Source organism: Danio aesculapii, chromosome 11 (assembly GCF_903798145.1).
Source record: "Danio aesculapii chromosome 11, fDanAes4.1, whole genome shotgun sequence".
NCBI lineage: Eukaryota > Metazoa > Chordata > Actinopteri > Cypriniformes > Danionidae > Danio > Danio aesculapii.
Genome location: NC_079445.1, coordinates 33962871 through 33985084, shown reverse-complemented (window position 1 = coordinate 33985084; position 22214 = coordinate 33962871). Strand labels below are relative to the sequence as shown.

Below are 22214 nucleotides of genomic sequence, written 5' to 3'. Positions count from 1 at the left end.
ACTATGATGCACAAAAAAACGTAACATGTATATTGTGTACTATATTTCAATGCAAAAGTGACTAAAAAGCTCCAAAAATTACAAAAAATACAATTAAAATCCTACTGTGCATTATATACCAACTTAAAAATGACTAAACAGTCCCATAAAAATATATTTTGCACTGTTTTTGAAATTTATTATATCAAAAAAGCACATAGTGTCCCACATGCAGTATTTCCATCTAAAATGATCTTAAAAGCCATATAAGGGTATGTTGTGCACTATATTCAATGCAAACATGACCATTAAAGCCCTATTGTGCAGTATAAACACAAAAAAACGCAATAGAAGTATCTTGTGTACTATATTTCAATCCAAAAGGCAATAAAAAAGTAACTAAAGTATCCTGCATATTATATTGCAATCCAAAAATGACCTATCAACCCCTACTGTGCACTATATACCAACTTAAAAATTACTATAAAAAAAAAAAAAGTCTCATTTTGCACTGTATTTAAATCCAAAATTTACCAAAAAAAGCACACAAGAGCAATACATCAAGAACAATCCATCTAAAAACATATAAGGTTATATTGTGCACTATATTTCAATCCAAAAATGACCATTAAAGCGTTATTGTGCACTATATGCAGAAAACTCAATACAAGTATCTTCTGTACTATATTTCTATGCAAAAGTGACTAAATGACTAAAAAGCTCAGAAAAGTATCCAGCACACTATATTTAAATGCAAAAATTACCATTAAAGCCCTACTGTGCTCTATATATCAATTTAAAAATGACTAAATAGTACCATAAAAGTGCATTTTGCACTGTCTTTCAAATTTATTGTATCAAAAAAGCACAGTGTCTCAGGTGCAATATTTCCATCTAAAATGATCATAAAAGCCATTAAAGGGTGTGTTGTGCACTATATTTCAATCCAAATTATGACTATTAAAGCCCTATTTTGCATCATGATACACAAAAAAGCTCTCTTCTGTACTATATTTTAATGCAAAAGTGACTAAAAAGCTGAAAAAAGTATCCTGCACACTATATTTCAATCTAAAAATGACTATGCAAACAGCCCTACTGTGCATTATATACCAATTTAAAAATGACTAAATAGTCCAATAAAAGTACATTTTGCACACAATTTAAATCCAAAATCGACCAATAAAAGCACATAAATTGTATCACGTGCAATTTTCCATCTAAAAATTATCTTAAAATCCATATAAAGGTATGCACTACATTTCAACCTGAAAATGACCATTAAAGCCCTGTTGTGCAATAGAAACACAAAAAACCCAATACAGTATCTTGTGTTCTATATTTCAATCCAAAATGGCATAAAAAAGCAAATAAAGTATCCTGCACACTATATTCTATCCAAAATTACTATTAAATCCCCACCATCAAATTAAAAATGGCAAAAAACGTCTTATAAAAGTATGTATCACACTATTTTTCAATCCAAAGATGACTAAAACCTATCATTAAAGTATCTTGTATCATAAGGGTATCTTCTGTATATTTCAGTGCAAAGGATTTTTGCATTACATTCCAAGTGTTGAAATACGCTTAGAGAAAAAGACCTACATTTATATTATATTTATTATTTCCTCCCTATGGTGATCATGATACCAAAATTGAAACTGATATTTCTCTGTATCACATATTTATAATATGCAATTTCCCTTTGATTGAAAAAAACAAACAAACAAACAAACAAACAAAGCGAATCAAGTAGAAACAAGAAACGAGTAAATAAAGTACTAAATCTCATAATTCAGCCAGTATACATAAGAAAAATCATCCAAGAGAAACTCAAAAGTAAAACACACTGGCATCTGACCTGTTTTCCACATGAACTGGCTTCTTTTAGGTGCCTCTGCTCCCAGGGAAAGAGACATTAGTGCTACATAAAGGAGGGAAGCCCACAGGGAGAAGACAAAGGTAATCTCTTCTTTCAGAAATGCCATCTTCGGTCAGCCTGTTGGAATCAAACCTGAAACAGAAATACACACAAGAGCTGGTTAGTTAAAAGATCTACTACTGTATGTATAGAATTCATTAAGTAAACCAATGATTTACTTGCGTTTGTGATCACTTAATGTATAAGAGATCAAATGCCAGTAACTTACAGTAAATCAATTACAGCAAAAATACTGTATTTACATTTACAGCACCATTTATCTGGCTGTATATATATATATATATATATATATATATATATATATATATATATATATATATATATATATATATATATATATATACAGAAGTGTATGTATACATTTACTGTAAACATGCAGTAATTTTTACAATGCAACTTTAAAATACAGTAACATACCGCATAACTGGCCTACAGTATAATATAGTTCATATTACAGTTTAATACTGTGTAATTACAAAAATTCTTAACAGTGTGTGACAATTCCATTTGGTTTTGAAAACGTAACATAAAAAAACTGTAAATATTTAGTTTTTGTTTATTTTATAATATAAAATGCATTACCCCTATGAAGAGTTCCTGTAAACCAACATCACCAAAGTGTGTCTCTCTGTGTGTATACCTTGTATTCTTTAAGTTGTTAAAAGTATACCAAACGTCCCCACAAGTATAGGAATACCAGTAATTTTTGACCTTGTGGGGAATTTATTTATTTTTGGTCCCCTTGAGGAAAACAATTCACACAGAATAAAGAATCCTAAAAATGCTAAAATCTGGCGTATGTGTGTAACCAAATGTCCCCACAAGTCTAAGAATATCAGTGAATGTTGACATTGTGGGGACTTTTCTGGTACCCATGAGAGAAACAGCTCACAAATCACACAGAATTATACATTTTGATGATGTTAAAATATGGTGTCTGTGTGTGTACGTGTGTGTGTGTGAACAAATGTCCTCACAGGAATACCAGTATAATTTGACATTTTTGGTCCCCATGAGGAAAATGACTCAATCAAATAGAATGAAGTATTGTGAAAATGCTATAATGTGTCGTGTGTGTGTGCATGTGTGTGTGACCAAATATACACACAGCTATAGAAATACCAGTAAATTTTGACTTTGTGGGGACATTCTTTGGTACCCATAAGGAAAACAGCTCGATCACACAAAGAAGAATTTTGAAAATACTAAAATGTGGTGTCTGTGTGTATGAAACCAAATGTCCCCATAAGTACCTTGTGAGGATATTATTTTGGTCCCCATGAGGAAAACAGCTCACAAATCACACAGAATGAAGAATGCTGAAAATGTGAAAATATGCCATCCGTTTGTGTATTTGTGTGTGACCAAATGTCTCCACAAGTATAGGAATAGCAGTCAAATTTAACCTTGTGCGGACATTTTTTTGGTCCCCATAAGGAAAACAGCTCAATCACACATAATGAAGAATTTTGAAAATACTAAAATGAGGCGTGTGTATAAAACCAAATGTCCCCATAAGAATAGGAATACCAGTCATTTCTGAACTTGTGAGGACATTATTTTGGTCCCCATGAGGAAAACAGCTAACAAATCACACAGAATGAAGAATGCTGAAAATGCGAAAATGCGCCATGTGTTTGTGCATTTGTGTCTGACCAAATGTCCCCACAAGTATAGGAATAGCAGTCAAATTTAACCTTGTGGGGACATTTTTTGGTCCCCATAAGGAAAACAGCTCAAGCACACATAATGAAGACTTTTGAAAATACTAAAATGAATCGTATGTGTGTATGTAACCATATGTCCAAAAGTATAGGAATATCAGTCATTTTTTACCTTGTGAGGATATTATTTAGGTCCCCATGAAGAAAACAGCTCACAAATCACACAGAATGAAGAATGCTAAAAATGCGAATATCCGAAAATGAGCCATGTGTTTGAGCATTTGTGTGTGACCAAATGTCCCCATAAGTATAGGAATACCAGTCTTTTTTGACCTTGTGAGGACATTATTTTGGTCCCCATGAGGAAAACAGCTAACAAACCACACAGAATGAAGAATGCTGAAAATGCGAAAATGCGCCATGTGTTTGTGTATTTGTTTGTGACCAAATGTCCCCACAAGTATTCAATGTACTGTCTGTTCAGTATAAAAAGCATTAAGTTTATGGGAAGTCCCCAAAAAGATAGCTGTAAATAACAGATTACCAGTAAATACCAGTAATTTTTACCTTGTGTGGACATTTTTTCCCCATGAGGAAACTGTCTTATAAATCACATTAAGAATTTAAAATTTTGAAAAATCTGTGTGAGAAGTCCTCAAAAAGATAAGCTGTACATATGTATGTGTATGTGTATAATATGTGTGTGTGAGTGCAAATACACTGCAGTCAGTGCACATGTGTGAGAGCCAGGAGTGAATGGAGGGCTGTCGAAACTGATTAGCTTTGTAATTACTCTCCAGTCTGCGGTCAGCGCTAACAGACATGTTTAATGCTTTGCATCAATCTACAGTCTCTCGATGAAGCAAGCAGCGAATGCAAAGATAACTGCAGAACGGGATCTCAAAACTGACTTCAGCTGTGACAAGCCTTTCAAACTCAATAGCAAAAAGCAAACGTTTAATGCACATCCAGCCAGTGTTATTTAGTTCCGCTGAACGGAGGTTGATTTACATTTTCTGGATGGAAAATCGGAGTGTAGTGGGGATTATAGGAAAGGGAAGAGACAGATGTGAAGATGCAGAAGGAATTATCTTACAGGAACATCAGGGGAAATAGAGTAAGAAGTTGTGAAGTTGCTGTATAGATGATTACAGAGGATAGCAAACCATTGGTCAAAATCACAGGCATTTTATGAATTTATTATTATTATTAATAATAATAATAATGATGATGACAATAATAATAATAATAATAATAATAATAATAATAATAATAATAATAATAATAATAATAATAATAATAATAATAAAACAATCCACTCACCTTAATGGTTGGACATTGTGTCATATGTATCTAAGGCTATATGCTTTTTATTTCAGTTTTATAAAGCTTCTTTAGACATTGTAATGTATGAATGTCAATTTTTTTTATTATATTATATTATATTACATTATATTAATTATATTATATATATTATATTATATTAATCATATTATATTATATTATATTATATTATATTATATTATATTATATTAATTATATTATATTATATTAATTATATTATATTATATTATATTATATTATATTATATTATATTATATTATATTATATTATATTAATTATATTATATTATAGTGCATCCGGAAAGTATTCATAGCTCCTCACTTTTTCCACATTTTTTATGTTACAGCCTTATTCCAAAATGGATTAAATTCATGTATTTCCTCAAAATTCTACACACAATACTCCATAATGACAATGGGAATTTTTTTTAAATTGTTGCAAATTTATTAAAAATAAAAACCTGAAAAAAAACATGTACATCAGTATTCACAGCCTTTGCCTTGAAGCTCTTAATTGAGCTCAGGTACATTCTGTTTCCTCTGATCATTCTTGAGATGTTTCAGCAGCTTATTTGGAGTTCACCTGTGGTAAATTCAGTTGACTGAACATTAGGCATACACCTGTCTATATAAGGTCCCAGGGTTGACAGTCATGTCAAAGCACAAACCAAGCATAAAGACAAAAGAATTGTCTGTAGACCACCAAGACAGGATTGTCTCGAGGTACGAGGCTGAGGAAAGTAATAGAAAAATTTCTGCTGCTCTGAAAGTTCCAATGAGCACAGTGGCCTCCATCATCCATAAGTGGAAGATGTTTGGAACCACCAGTTCTCTTCCTAGAGCTGGTCGGCCATCTAAGCTGAGTGATCGGGGGAGAAGGGCCTTAGTCAGGGAGGTGATCAATAACCCAACGGTCACTCCGTCTGAGCTCCAGCGTTCTTCTGTGGAGAGAGGAGAACCTTACAGAAGGACAACCATCTGTGCAGCAATCCACCAATCAGGCCTGTATGGTAGAGTGGCCAGACAGAAGCCACTTCCCACCTGGATTTTGCCAAAAGGCATCTGAAGGACTCTCAGACCACAAGAAACAAAATTCTTTGGTCTGATGAGACCCAAAATTGAACTCTCTGGAGTGAATGTCAGACGTTATGTTTAGAGAAAACCAGGCACCGCTCATCACCAGGCTAATACCATCCCTACAGTGAAGCATGGTGGTGGCAGCATCATGCTGTGGGGATGTTTTTCAGCAGCAGGAACTGGAAGACTATTCAGGATAGAGGGAAAGATGAATGCAGGAATGTACAGAGACATCCTGAATTAAAACTTGCAGAGTGCTCTTGACCTCAGACTGGGGCGACGGTTCATCTTCCAGCAGGACAGTGACCCCAAAGCATACCGCCAAAATATCAATAGAGTGGCCAGAGCCCAGCCCTAATTACCTGTCCTATTGAACATCTCTGGAGAGATCTGAAAATGGCTGTTCACAGTCGCTTCCCATCCAACCTGATAGAGCTTGAGAGGCACTGCAAAGAGGAATGGGCAAAAATTCCCAAAGACAGGTGTGTCAAGCTTGTGGCATCATATTCAAAAAGACTTGAGGCTGTAATTGCTGCCAAAGGTGCATCAACAAAGTATTGAGCTAAAACTGTGAATACTTATGTACATGTGATTTTTTAAATTTATTTATTTTATTTTTAATAAATTTGCAACAACTTTAAAAACTCCTTTTTCACATGGTCATTATGGGGTATTGTGTGTAGAATTTTGAGGACATAAATGAATTTAATCTATTTTGGAATAAGGCTGTAACATAAAAAACATGTGGAAAAAGTAAAGAGCTATGAATACTTTGGATTGGAAGCTGGAAGGGAATCCACTGCGTAATATTTAAGCAGATTGGACATAAAAAAATTATGTTGTCCCCCCAAAAAATCTCGTGTGGTTTCAAATCATTTTAAATAAGTATTTTGAACAAGCAGCAAACTCAAATTTTCAGTGCAAATCCAAACAGACAGAAACACTCTTGTATTTAAGCCCATTCAGAGTGGTTTGACTGAAGAAAGTCCTCTCTCATCCTTCATAAAGAGGGTTAATTGGCTACAGTTTCCATTACACAGATGTTCCAGCAAAGATCCACAATTAGCCAGTGCCTCTTTAAATCTTATCATCTCTGTCATTCAGTTGTTTAACAAAAAAAAAATCTCTATCCAGTCAGTGTTTTGTCTTCACTGCTCCTGCTTTTTTATCACCTCCTGACTCTTCTCTCTTCTCCTCAAGCGTTTCTTTCTCCCCTGAGTAACGGATTTGACATGCCGTAATTTGGCTGAGTGGAATCAGCCATGGCGAAAATCACAGAGTGTCCTGTTCCTCTCTTTAAATGTTGTCCTCGAACGGAGCGCACGCTTCATCCAGTCAGCTTTAACTAGCGCCAATGAATTCCCCTCAAGAGACCACATGGATATTTCCCCCTTCACCAAGGTGTTTATGTGAGCCGCAGAGACAGAAAAAGTAGACAAAAAAAAAAAAAAAACAGATACTGGGGAAGGATTTCACACGTTTAGCTTTCGTGTAAATGTGTTCTGTGTCTTCAGGGAGGTTTTCTTCTGCTTCTTCTTCCCTGGCAGATCCCGTATTTCACACTTGCTTTGATTGATTGTGCTGAAACTTGTATGCGGGGATATTCAAACCAGCATCCAGGTGATGAAAGACATCTGGATCTGTGGCTGGAAGTGAATTAGGCCCGTGGATAATCACACTTAAGCACTTTTTGCTGTGTGAAACTGTGGAGGACTTTAGATAAGCACTTTTACATTTAATTGCAAAATATGTGACTATTATTTATCAGATTTGAGCATGTTGAATTAAGGGTGGGGAAAAAGGTGTGTGTATCATCCAAAAAATGAATAAATGCACAGTTTTACTACTCTTTGGTTTATTTTAGTTGTCCATTTTGAGTTGAAAACAGAACATGTAAGCTTTTATTGTTTTGTTCCTGCTGAATTAACATTCATTCATTTCCTTCAGCTTACTCCCTTATTTATCCGGGTTCACCACAGCAGAATGAACCGCCAATCGACTATGTCGAAGAAAATTAAATATATGAATGAATAAATGAGTATTTGAAAACCCGCTAATTATGTGGCCCTCCTCAACCCCTACCCTGAAACCCAACCCTCACAGAAAACCTATGGAAAATTTTGAGAAGGGTCTGGCTGTGCAAGTCTTTCATGTGCAAGTCTGCAGCCAGATACCCTTTTATGTATGATTTTAAGCATTTTAAATTACAAAGGGGGCTGCATGGTGGCACATTCGCCTCACACCAAGAAGGTCGCTGGTTCGAGCCTCGGCTGGGTCAGTTGATGTTTCTGTGTGGAGTTTGCATGTTCTCCCAGTGTTTCTGTGGGTTTCCTCTGGGTGCTCAGGTTTCCCCCATACAGTATGTCCAAAAACATGTGGTATAGGTGAATTGGGTAGGCTAATTGTCTGTAGTATATGTGTGTGAATGAGTGTGTATGGATGTTTCCCAGATGGGTTGCAGCTGGAAGGGCATCCGCTGCAAAAACATATGCTGGAAAAGTTGACGGTTCATTCCGCTGTGGTGACCCAAGACTAATAAAGGGACTAAGTCGAAAAGAAAAAGGAATGAATGAATAAATTAGACATCAGACATGTCCTCATAAACCACCTTAAAAAAGTACAACTAGGTCATAACCATGTCATTATACAAAAAAACTGTCCTTGTAAACCACCAAAAACCAGTACACACACACACACACAAACACACACACAAAGCAGAAATTGAGATCTACAAATGGCTGCCTGATTAAAACACTCATTTCTCAAGAAGGGCGGATTGATTTGAGGAATTGCGGGGCTCAAGTATTCACCGAAAAGTTTAATTAAATAGTTTGTTTGGCTGATTAAAACGAGCGCATCTTTTTCATTAGGCCTAGAAATCTTCAGCTCTGTTTTGAGGGTCGAGAGGGTGTGAAGAGAAGAATAATGAACAAATCTGTCTTAATCTCCAGCATACAGGCGTCATTAAGCCCACAGGAAACACACAGACCCTTCCTGATATAAGAGCTCTATTCTAGGAAGGCTGTTTCAGAATTTTCATATATTAAATGCATGCAGATAGACCTTTTTCAGCTTTAATTGTAGCAATAACAAGCACATTCATTTCAATGGTAATTTTCATGGGTTTGTAGGACGTGTCACCTCTTATAATCAAATGGTCCTTCAGACAGGATTCTAATATGAAACACTTTTACATTATTTTCTATGATGAAAAATTATTTAGCCTGTTAATATTTCTGAGGTAACAATATGCTTTTCATTTAATTAAGCAAAAATGTAATACTTTTTATATTAAATCATTTATATTAAATAAATGCTGCTTTAGTATTGTCACGGATTGGCCAGGCTCTTCCACCAATTCCACACAGCGCCCATCATCACCGGAGTTCTAATCATGCACAGCTGCACCCAATCACTCAAACACACTATATAAGCACACACCTCACTTCAGTCATTGTCCGGTCTCGTTTCTACGAAGCGGACTCATAGAGAGTACCCTCCTGGTATTCACTATCCTCTTACTCAGCATTTGATACTTACCTGTTCTCTGTTTACTTCCAGTTTGTCCAGCGTTCCCCGTGTCCTGTCAGAGTTGAGTGTTTCGTCAGTCTGTCTTCCCCACAATCCATCTGGTGTGTGCATTCGGTCTTCCTCAGTGTCTGTCATCCGTCCTGCTTCAGAGAAGGAATATACTATCAACCAGAACTTCATTCACTTTCCCATTGTCCTCCTGCTGTTGCTCTGCTGTTAAAATAAATACCGTTTAATATTTACTCACCCTGTTTGTTCGTCTGCTTCCATAACAGAAGACCGGACCCACTACAATCAACAGCATGAGCACTCACGATCCCATTCAGGAGTTGGTGGACTCGCTGAAGAGAGTCCTTCTACCATCTGCACCACTTCCCGAAGCACCACCAGCACCGAGCACTTCTTCGCCGTCCACCCACTCATCCAGTCCCATGGCTCGACCAGCGCCCTACTCTGGCGGCGCGGAGGAGTGCAATGGATTCCTTTTACAATGTTCTCTTGTATTCACTATGCAACCTGATTTATATCCCACAGATCGGTCGAAGATTGCTTTCATTATCTCCCTTCTCTCTGGATCCGCTCTCCGGTGGGCTGAGACCATCTGGCAGCAAGCTGGACCGGTAACGAATTCCATTCATACATTCACGAAGTATTTTAAAGAGGTCTTTGGTCGTGAGGATGGAGAAGTGGCAGCTGGAGAGCAATTATACCACCTAAAACAAGGAGCCATGTCCACACAGGACTATGCCCTCCAATTTCGTACTCTGGCTGCTGCTAGCGGCTGGAATGAGCGATCTCTCCTTACTACTTACCGGTTCGGATTGGCACCCCACCTTCGAATACAGTTAGCAGCCTTAGACGATACTATGGGTTTGGAAAAATTTATCCAACGTTCTCTTCGATGTTCTGATCGTTTGAAAATCTACCAACATGATCCTGAACCAGTCCCTCAAGCACTCCTCCGTCCGTCAGAGCCCGTGGCCCCTCCCGAACCAGAACCCATGATTATTGAATCTGGTAGACTCACAACCACTGAGCGACAGAGGAGGCTGAACCGGGGTCTGTGTATGTACTGTGGTGCCGAAGGACATGCCAGACTGAACTGTCCCATCCGTCCCATTCGCTCCTTGGTGAGTGTGTTCAGTTCTACCATTGAGAAAATGCACCCCCTCACCACCAATGTTCAGTTAACTACCCACTCTCTCTCTGTTGCAGCTACGGCCCTTATCGACTCCGGTTCAGCTGGAAACTTCATCTCGTACGCCCTCTGTCGCCACCTCCAGCTCCGCACCGAAGCCTCGAAGCACATCTACCAGATTCAACCCATAACCAACGATATCACTTCCCAGGCACGTATACATCGTAAATGTGAATCCATCAATCTCCAAGTTGGATTGCTTCACAAGGAGGAGATTCAATTCCTGGTTCTGGAGGGTGCCACCATGGACATCATCCTAGGGCGCCCGTGGCTGGTGAAGCACGATCCCATCCTCTCTTGGGGTACCGGAGAAATAAAGAAATGGGGTAAAGAATGTATGTCAAGCTGTTTTCCCGATCTACCTTTACAACCTCAACGACCCCTTCCGGTCTACGTCACCTCTGTCGAAAGTCCAGTCGAGAAACGATCCATTCAGATCCCGAAGATCTACTCCTCATACGAGGACGTATTTTGCCCCAAGAGAGCTTCCCAGCTACCTCCACATCGGCCATGGGACTGCGCCATAGACCTGATTCCTGATGCTCCAATGCCCAGAGGTAGGATCTATCCGTTGTCCCTTCCGGAGACTAAGGCCATGGAGGAGTACATTCAGGAGGCTCTGAGTCAGGGGTATATCCGCCCTTCCACCTCACCTGCGGCATCAAGTTTTTTCTTTGTGGCTAAGAAGGATGGAGGTTTGCGGCCATGCATCGATTACCGAACGCTCAACCAAGGAACAGTCAAATTCAGGTACCCACTTCCTCTCGTCCCTGCGGCCCTGGAACAACTCCGATCGGCCCGGATATTCACCAAGTTGGACCTCCGCAGCGCATACAACCTGGTACGAATACGCGAGGGGGACGAATGGAAGACGGGGTTTGTGACCCCTACTGGGCACTACGAGTATCTGGTCATGCCCTATGGTCTGGTCAACGCCCCCTCCGTATTCCAAAATTTCATCCATGAAGTCCTCCGGGAGTTCCTCCATCTCTTCGTCATTGTCTACATAGATGATATCCTGATTTACTCCCGGAGTGAGGCCGAACATCGCCACCATGTTGCGGAGGTCCTGCAAACCCTCCGGAAACACAAATTATATCTCAAAGCTGAAAAATGCTCATTCCACTTACCATCTGTGCAGTTTCTGGGATACATAATAGATCAAGAAGGGGTTCGTATGGACGAGAGGAAGGTCACTTCAGTTATCTCCTGGCCAGAACCCAAGACCATAAAAGAACTTCAACGATTCCTAGGGTTTGCAAATTTCTATCGACGTTTCATTCAGAACTACAGTATCATTACCGCTCCTCTCACCAACCTCCTCAAAGCTAAACCCAAGAAATTATCCTGGCCTCCTGAAGCCGCCGCAGCCTTCCAAAGTCTCAAAGATTCCTTCACTCAAGCTCCACTCCTGACTCACCCAGATCCTGACCTGCCTTTCGTGGTTGAAGTGGATGCATCAACCACTGGAGTGGGAGCCATCCTTTCACAGTCCCACGGTACTCCCAAGTTACTCCATCCATGTGCCTATTTCTCCCGGAAGCTTAGCCCGGCGGAAAGGAATTATGACATCGGGAACCGAGAACTTCTCGCCATCAAGCTCGCCTTGGAGGAGTGGCGACACTGGTTGGAGGGGGCCAAACATCCCTTCCAGGTGATCACAGACCATAAAAACCTACAATATCTCAAAGATGCTAAAAGACTCTGTCCTCGTCAGGCCCGTTGGTCATTGTTCTTTTCCAGATTTCATTTTTCAATATCCTATCGACCAGGATCAAAAAATATCAGAGCAGACGCACTTTCCAGAATTCATGATCAGCAAGAAACCACTGAAATCCCGGCCAAGATCCTTCCAGAACACATTGAAATCTGCCCCATCCAATGGTCTGCTCCTCCAGCCATCGCCACTCCTGACCCCATACCTCCGCCGGGCTGTCCCCCTAATCGGCGATTTGTCCCTGAAAATCAACGGGTAGATCTCATCCATTCTAGTCACACATCTCTGGGCACTGGACATCCCGGGGCCAACAATACCCTCTCGCTGCTATCCCAACGCTTTTGGTGGCCGGACATGGCTAGGGATGTGAGAAGGTATGTACAAGGCTGCAGAGAATGTGCCATATCGAAGAGTCCTCGACATCTACCTGCAGGAAAACTCCATCCCTTGCCCATCCCGAACCGTCCCTGGTCACACCTAGGAGTAGATTTTATGACGGACCTTCCTTCCTCCGATGGTAATACCTGCATCCTGGTCATAGTAGATCGATTCTCAAAATTCTGTCGTCTGATTCCCCTGAAAGGTCTTCCCACGGCCCTAGAAACAGCAGAAAATCTTTTAACCATGTCTTTCGATGTTTTGGACTCCCAGAAGATATAGTCTCGGACCGAGGTCCTCAATTTATTTCCAGACTATGGAAAGCATTCTTCAAACTCCTAGGTGTGACTGTCAGCCTCTCGTCTGGATATCATCCTCAAACCAACGGCCAGACGGAGAGGAAGATTCAGGAAGTGGGACGGTTCCTCAGGACCTTCTGTCACGGTCACCAGAATTCCTGGAACCAGTTTCTGGGCTGGGCAGAATACGCCCAGAATTCATTGCGACAACCCACCACAGGACTAACGCCATTCCAGTGTATCCTAGGATTTCAACCTCCACTCTTTCCCTGGGATGGCGAACCCTCAGATGTACCAGCAGTGGATCACTGGTTTCGGGAAAGCGAGAGGGTCTGGGACGAGTCACATCACCACCTTCAGAGGGCAGTTCGTAGAGCTAAGGAAGTGTCAGACAGGAGGAGGATTACAGGGCCTGTCTATAATCCCGGGCAGAAGGTTTGGCTCTCCACCAGGGACATCCGCTTACGACTGCCCTCCAAAAAACTTAGTCCCAGATTTGTTGGTCCCTTCACCATCCTGGAACAGGTCAACCCCGTCACCTACAAGCTACAACTACCACCTCAGTACAGAATCCATCCTACATTCCACGTATCACTACTTAAACCCTATCACAACCCTCTGATTCCCTCCACAGAGCCTGGCCACGAAGAGGAACCCCCTCCCCCACTGATGTTGGAAGAGGGTTCCGTCTACACAGTCAAGGACATTCTACGGTCCCGGCGTCGTGGTGGTCAACTAGAATACCTCGTTGACTGGGAGGGATATGGACCAGAGGAGAGGTCGTGGGTCCCCAGATCCGACATCTTAGATCCCGCACTTATGGAGGAGTTCCACTCCAATCACCCCGAGTTCCCAGCACCTCGCGGACGAGGTAGACCACCACGGCGCCGGAGGTTTAGGCCCTCAGGAGCGGGCCCTGGGGAGGGGGGTAATGTCACGGATTGGCCAGGCTCTTCCACCAATTCCACACAGCGCCCATCATCACCGGAGTTCTAATCATGCACAGCTGCACCCAATCACTCAAACACACTATATAAGCACACACCTCACTTCAGTCATTGTCCGGTCTCGTTTCTACGAAGCGGACTCATAGAGAGTACCCTCCTGGTATTCACTATCCTCTTACTCAGCATTTGATACTTACCTGTTCTCTGTTTACTTCCAGTTTGTCCAGCGTTCCCCGTGTCCTGTCAGAGTTGAGTGTTTCGTCAGTCTGTCTTCCCCACAATCCATCTGGTGTGTGCATTCGGTCTTCCTCAGTGTCTGTCATCCGTCCTGCTTCAGAGAAGGAATATACTATCAACCAGAACTTCATTCACTTTCCCATTGTCCTCCTGCTGTTGCTCTGCTGTTAAAATAAATACCGTTTAATATTTACTCACCCTGTTTGTTCGTCTGCTTCCATAACAAGTATGAGAGGCTTTCCTCACTCCAAAACAATAAAAACATCCTAACACATTATGAATTAAGGCAGTCATTTTTTTTTGTAAGTATTTTGTAATTAAACAAAAGGTCAAAATTGTTGTGATGTTTAGTTTTGGAATTTGTGAAAACCTCAATTTTATTTATTATTTAGCAACTGCAACGCTATTGTTTAACTGCATTTGGGTTTAAATAAATGCTTTTTATTAAATATTGTATTCTGTGATTAAATGAACATCATTTACGTGCACAAGAACTTCACTTGTTTAAATTAAATTTGTGATTGACAAATTGAAAGCTTCCATGTTTGATCTATAGTATTTATGTTTTTTAGTATTTATGTTTTTTGTTAAAAAATATTTCTTATTATTATCAGTGTTGAAAATTGTTGTGCTGCTTAATATTTACTTGATATCACTTACCGCCTATTGGCTTTAAAAAAATTATTAAAATTTAAAGTTTCGTTTTCATTTTAGAAAACGTTTCTAATTTTGTTTTATGCTTTTACAATTTTTGTTTGTTATGTGTCACAGTCACCTAGCCGATGCAGATTGCTGGAGAACTACAAATCTGCCAGCAAAAGAATTACAAGTTCCAGTCATGCACTGCCCACACGCACCTGTTCCTTATTCAGTAGATTACACACACTCACGGCTGGGAGCTGCTCATGAACTGATTACATGGTCTATATACACAGCACACGCACACACCTCTTTGCTGAGTCTCGTTTAACTGTGTGTGGCATTACGATGCGTTCTCCTTGCCTTGTTTCTGACCCTCGCCTTGTTTGTTTACGTTATTTACACAACTCTGGATTGCCCATATACATCTGTTTGCTCCTGTGTTGACTGTTGCTTGCCTGACCATTCTCCGCATTTCATTATGTACAGTTGAAGTCAGAATTATTAGCCCCCCTGAAATATTAGCCCCACTGTTTATTTTTTTCCCCAATTTCTGTTTAAAGGAGTGAAGATTTTTTTCAACACATTTCTAAACATAATAGTATTAATAACTCATTTCTAATAACTGATTTATTTTATCTTTGTCATGATGACAGTAAATAATATTTTACTACATAATTTTCAAGACACTTCTATACAGCTTAAAGTGACATTTAAAGGCTTAACTAGGTTAATTAGGTTAACTAGGCAGGTTAGGGTAATTAGGCAAGTTATTGTATAAGGATGATTTGTTCTGTAGACTATCGAAAACAAATATAGCTTAAATGGGCTAATTTTGACCTTAAAAGGGTGTTTAAAAATAAAAAACTGCTTTTACTCAAGCCGAAATAAAACAAATAAGACTTTCTCCAGAAGAAACAATATTATCAGACAAACTGTGAAAACTTCCTTGCTCTGTTAAACATCATTTGGACAAATGATGGATGGGGCCCATAATAATTATGACTTCAACTGTTTATGTTAGTAGCATGTTAATTAAATTTTACTCGCTATATACTAGCTTTGGTATATACAAAATTTAGTTTTAGCTAAAATAAAGCAGTGTAAGTTTCTTCAATGTGCTTATTTTTTAGTTTTCTATATACTTATTTCTCATTTTTTTTATTTATTTTTTATTAGATTTAGTTAACTATATTAATCATGACAAGGAATTTGTCTTTAAATTTGATTTATTTTTAATTTCAAATTTATTTTTAAATAAAACAGCAACACTTTTTTATGAAATAACAATTAGGGGCGACACAGTGACTAAACCGAAGGAAAATGAATGAATGAACATTAGTGCAATGTTTATAATATTTTATTTGTTTATAAAGTTTTTATTTATATATTCTTATTTTTCAGGTAGCATTTTTTCTATTTGAATTTTAGTTTTTAGTTTTAGCTAACTATATTAATCATGAACAGGAATTAATTACATTTTTAAAATTTGTTTCATTTTTAAATTCAATGATATATTTTACAGTATTATCACTATGACGTTTCGTTGATGAATGTAAAATAATAAAGAAAACAGCAATAATTTTATGAAATAGCAATTATAAAACTTTTAAATGCAATGTTTGGGAACATTACAAATGTCAATTAAAATGTTAGAAATTACAAAAAGATAACATTCATTTTCTTTTCGGCTCAGTCCCTTTATTAATACGGGGTCGCCACAGCAGAATGAACCGCCAACTTATCCAGCACGTTTTATGCAGCGGATGCCCTTCCAGCTTCAACCCATCTCTGGGAAACATCCATACACTACGGGCAATTTACCCTACCCAATTCACTTGTACCACATGTCTTTGGACTGGGGGGGAAACCTGAGCACCCGGAGGAAATCCACACCAACGCGGGGAGAACATGCAAACTCCACATAGAAAAGCCAACTGACCCAGCCAAGGCATGAACCAGCAACCTTCTTGCTGTGAGGCGACAGCACTACCTAATGCGCCTGTAGAAAAACCACCTGTAGAAATACTCTTGTCTCTCTCAAAAAAACCCTCCCTACTCCTTACTCTAAAACTGAATTCTCTGAGCGCAACCAGTTCCTCTGTATAACTTGAGCTACTTGTGAGGTTTGCCTCTTCTTGTTGAATCTCTGAATGCGTCCACAATTGTAAGTCACTTTGGACAAATGTGTCTGCTAAATGACAATGTAAATAACTGCATTGAAATGAATGTAATTGTGATGCATGCAATGTAATCCAGTGATCATCAATAATGCAAATAATGATCTAAATCCTCCCAAACACCTCCTTCCTAATGTAAGAGGTCCACTCAGCCCCTTTCAATCCAAGCCATTTCCACATAAATGCATTTAGAAGGCATTTTGCAGCTTTAATCATATAGCAATAACATGCACATTAATTTCCATGGCAATTTTCAGTCATGTTTGCAGGACGTTTCACCCCTGGAAATCACTTTTCACCCACTAGAAGTGCAATGACATTTTCATAATGCCAGTCTCGGAAAGCCTTCTCGTTTAAAACATTTAACTCGCGTGTTGAAATTCACCCTTCCTTCATATCGTCACCCACGCCTGAGCTTCAGAGTTGACTGGAGTTTTCACGCTTCAGGTGTGGAGAGACTCGCATCTCCAAGTTTAAATGCCAACATGACTCACCTTTGTTTAACCTTTACTTCAGCAGCATTGTAGTAATTAACCCAGAGGACAAACTGAGCTAATCTAGCGTTATTACAGCGGCTGCTCTTGCAGATGTTGTCTATTCATGAATCTGAGATCTTATTTTCTCTATCAGGATAATTAACATGCAAACGCACAGGTTACATTGATGAAGAGCGAGAGACTTCAAACAGGGCTACGCTTTCAAGTGGCGATCGGCTGGCATTTAACAACGCTCTTTATATAGTGCAAACATATTGACTGCGTATTGAATTTGCAGGGTGAAAAGGAAGAGACTGAAGCACATGGTAAATGATGCTGGGTTTTAGTTTGGAGCAAACACTCCAAACTAGATACTTTGTTTTTAAAGGTGCTGTTTTTGTGCACTAGCAAAAAATAGATGAAAAAGAGTAATGACAACACATGTTTTTATGTTACTTACACTGTAAAAAATGTGGGGTTCCACACAATTAATTCATGTTGTCCCAACAAAAATTGATTAAGTTAACAATTTTAAGTGGATTGAACATAAAACAATTAAGTTGTCCTAAAAAAATTTCAGCTCATTTTGAACAAATAGTTTAAACAAGCAGCAAAAGCTTGTGTAACTAAATTTAAGTTATACAATGTCTATAGTTTTAGTCAGTCTGACTGATGAAAATTGACGAGAAAAGTGAGTTGGATTTAACTACATTTTTAAAGCAAGATTTTTACAGTGTTCATTACTGTAATCTTTAATTTAGGAAAAGTACAATAAAAACAAATATTGTAACAAAATATTGAGAATATATTTAATATATTTATATTTATCGTTATATTTTTATTTTAAAAAATTAAGAGATTTATACAGTTAAAATCAGAATTATTAGCCCCCCTTTTCATTTATTTTCCTTTTTTAAATGTAAAAAAAAATCAATTTTAAGGTCAATATTATTAGCCCCTTTAAGCTATATTTTTTCTTGATAGTCTCCAGAACAAAACATCGTTATACAATAATGAAAAATTGCCTAATTACCCTAACCTGCCTAGTTAACCTAGTTAAGCCTTTAAATGTCACTTTAAGCTGTTTAGAAGTGTCTTGAAAAATATCTAGTCAAATATTATGGTAACACTTTATAATAACTACACACTATGAATCATTTATTAAGCATTAGCAAATAGTGAATTCATTATCTGTTAAGCACTAACTCTACATTAATAAACGTTAGTAAGCAGTTTATAACTGCAGCTACAAATACTGTGTTCTTGACTTACAACCCATTTATAATGTGCTTAATACTTGTACTTTCCTACTTTGTTAATGATTTATTTTTCATTACTAAAGTATTGCATTATTTACAAACCATTTGTTTAAGAATAGTTGGTGTTTTTTTAAGATCATTTCGAATGAGTTAATAAATGCTTAATAAGCTATTCAAATGAACATTTATATATGTTATTATTCAGGCATATATTAATAGTTAATTTGTATGTTAATAAATGCTTTATTAACTCAATTTCATCCAGTTTTGTGACCTAATCTAAAGTGAGGACTATTTATGCTTTATAAATCCCTTATAAATGACAAGGCTATATATATATATATATATATATATATATATATATATATATATATATATATATATATATATATATATATATATATATATATATATATATATATATATATATATATATATATATATAAATAAATAAAATTAAGACAAAATTATTAGCACTCCTCTGCAATCTAATTTCTTGTTTAATATTTTTTCCATGTGATGTTTAACCAATCCAATACATTTTTTACAGTAACTCCTATTTCTTAAGGAATTGTTTTTGTTATTACAGAACAAACCACTGTTTTCCAGTGACTTGACTAATTAACATAGTCATTTAAGCCTTTAAACTTTAATAGGGCTTATATATAGGGGCCCTAGAGTATTCCTGGGTCTCCAAACAAGATTTCTTTTTTACCTCAGAAAACCATAAATCTTGCCATATAGATAGTGGAGTAACATATCAGACCCTTTTATGATTCTAAATAACACCATTTGATAAAATAGATAGGTGCTATATAAATCTTGTTCAATGATAACCTATGATTATGAGCCAACAAACTACTTTTACAGCTACTCATCTCCTGTAGTGAGGACACCGAACTCCCCGCTGACCTCAACTGCTATGTTCAACACAGACACCCGAGAATCAGCAGCGTCCACTAGATTAGATAACTGCTTCAGTGTCAACGTTAATCCACATGTCGCTCATTGCGTCTGTTTTCTCAAGAGTATACTTGATATGCGCTTCTGTGCGAACGTTCGGAAATATATGCGCATCAATTTCCAGTTGTATCTTGTAAAAAGCATCTCCCTGAGGCCGTGGCATGAGTCATTACAGAACGGATCAGGTAACAGACTGTACGCAGCGCTCGCCGACAAACTGACCTTCCTGCTGCTCAGTCAATTACAGTTCAATTAGGACACAGAGCCTGCTGAGCAAACCAGCACCGCATACGCCAGCTGTAGATGGACAAAAAAAAAACAAAAAACCACACTCTGGCTCAGCAGGACAAGCTCGCAGAGGTTGAGTGGAAATGAAAGAATCAATAAAAATGTAGTTTCTATAGGGTTTAAATGAGAGCCGAGAGCAGCTTCTGGATTGAACATCTGCTCTGGTCATTTTCCTCGGTGACTGGAGACTTAAATAGTAGGTGCAGAGCTTTAATTGGTAAAGTGTATGAAAAATGGAGAGAGTGCCATTATGGGTTTGTGCAAAGGCTTTCAAATTGAATTTTAAGATTCAGTACAGTAAGATTTGCATTGACAAGTGTTCAGTCATCAAATTCAATCATCTTTGGTGGATTCAAATTTTGGTGAGGCTCAAATAATGTGTTTGTAATCATTCTAGTAGTGGTGTTCATTTCATTAATGAAAATAAGGGCTTGACACACACAAAAAATGAACAGATCCTCTGCTGCAACAAAATAAATACAAATTAAAAATTTAAATAAACTTAAAAAAAAAAAAATCAGTCATCAAATAACTCAACATTCATTCATTCATTTTCTTTTCGGCTTAGTCCCTTTATTAATCTGTGGTCAACACAGCGGAATGAACTGCTAACTTATCTAGCATATGCTTTACGCAGCGGATACCCTTCCAGCTGCAACCCATCACTGGGAAACATCCATACACACTCATACACTACGGCCAATTTAGCCTACCCAGTTCACCTGCATCGCATGTCTTTGGACTGTGAGGGAAACCGGAGCACCCAGAGGAAACTCACGCCAAGATGGGGAGAAAATGCAAACTCCACACAGAAATGCCAACTGACCCAGCCGGACTGAACCTAACCAAACCAGCAATCTTCTTGCTGTGAGGCAATCATGCTACCCACTGCACCACCATGACACCCATAACTCAACAAAATAAATATAAAATATTAATTAAATTAAAATAAATGTTGGTCATCAGTCATTCAATAGCGCAACAAAATAAATGTAAAAGGACTTTTGAGCATCAGTTATTAAATAACCCAACAAACAAATAAGGGCAGTGCGGAGGAGCAGTGGGTAGCACTGTTGCCTCACAGCAAGAAGGTTGCTGGTTCGAGTCTCGGCTGGGTCTGTTGGTTTTTCAGTGTGGAGTTTGCATGTTCTCCCTGTGTTTGTGTGGGTTTCCTCCAAGGGCTTTGGTTTCCCCCACAAGTTCAAAGACATGTGTTATAGGTGAATTAGGTAATAGTGTATGTGTGTGAATGAGAGCGTATGGGTGTTTCCCAGTGATGGGTTGCAGCTGGAAGGGCATCCGCTGTGTAAAACATAGGCTGGATGTGTTGGTGGTTCATTTCGCTGTGGCGACCCCTTATTAATAAAGGGATTAAGCCGAAAAGAAAATGAATGAACAAACAAATATATACAATCCAAATAAATAAATAAATAAATAAATAAATAAATAAATAAATGAATAAATATCCAAAATGGTGTCGGTCACTGAAATCATTCATTTTCTTTTCAGTTTAGTCCCTTTATTAACCTGGGCCACAGTGGAATGAACCACCAACTTATCCAGCATATGTTTTACACAGCGGATGCCCTTCCAGCTGCAACCCATCACTGGGAAATATCTATACACACTCATACACTATGAACAATTTAGCTTACCCAATTCACCTATAGCGCATGTCTTTGAACTTGTGGGGGAAACAGGAGCAACCGGAGGAAACCCTCGCGAGTCACTGGAATCAATAACTTAAAAAAAAATCTGAATAACAAAATTGATAAAATATAGAGCATCAGTCATTCAATAACCCACCCAAATAAAATAAATAAATAAATAAACGAATAATAAATAAATAGATGAATGAATAAATAAATTAATTAAATAAACTAATAAAAATAAAATAAATAAATAAAAATCCAAAATGCTGTCATTAAAATTAATAACTTTTAAAAATAAATTCTGAGGGCAGCATGGTGGCACAGTGGGTAGCACAATCGCCAGCAAGAAGGTCGCTGGTTCATGAACCGGCTAAGTCAGTTGGCATTTCTGAGTGGAGCTTGCATGTTCTTCCCGTGTTAGTGTGGGTTTCCTCCAGGTGCT

General features: G+C 38.2%; 1 protein-coding gene across 1 annotated transcript in view; it reads right to left on the bottom strand.

Moving 5' to 3' along the window:
• thsd7bb (thrombospondin, type I, domain containing 7Bb) overlaps positions 1-1970 on the bottom strand; it is a 111341-nt gene extending 109371 nt beyond the window's left edge. The window contains exon 1 of the mRNA XM_056468854.1: positions 1844-1970. Within this exon, the coding sequence (XP_056324829.1) occupies positions 1844-1970 (127 nt within the window). The remainder of the gene's footprint in view (positions 1-1843) is intronic.
• Positions 1971-22214: the final 20244 nt, after the last annotated feature.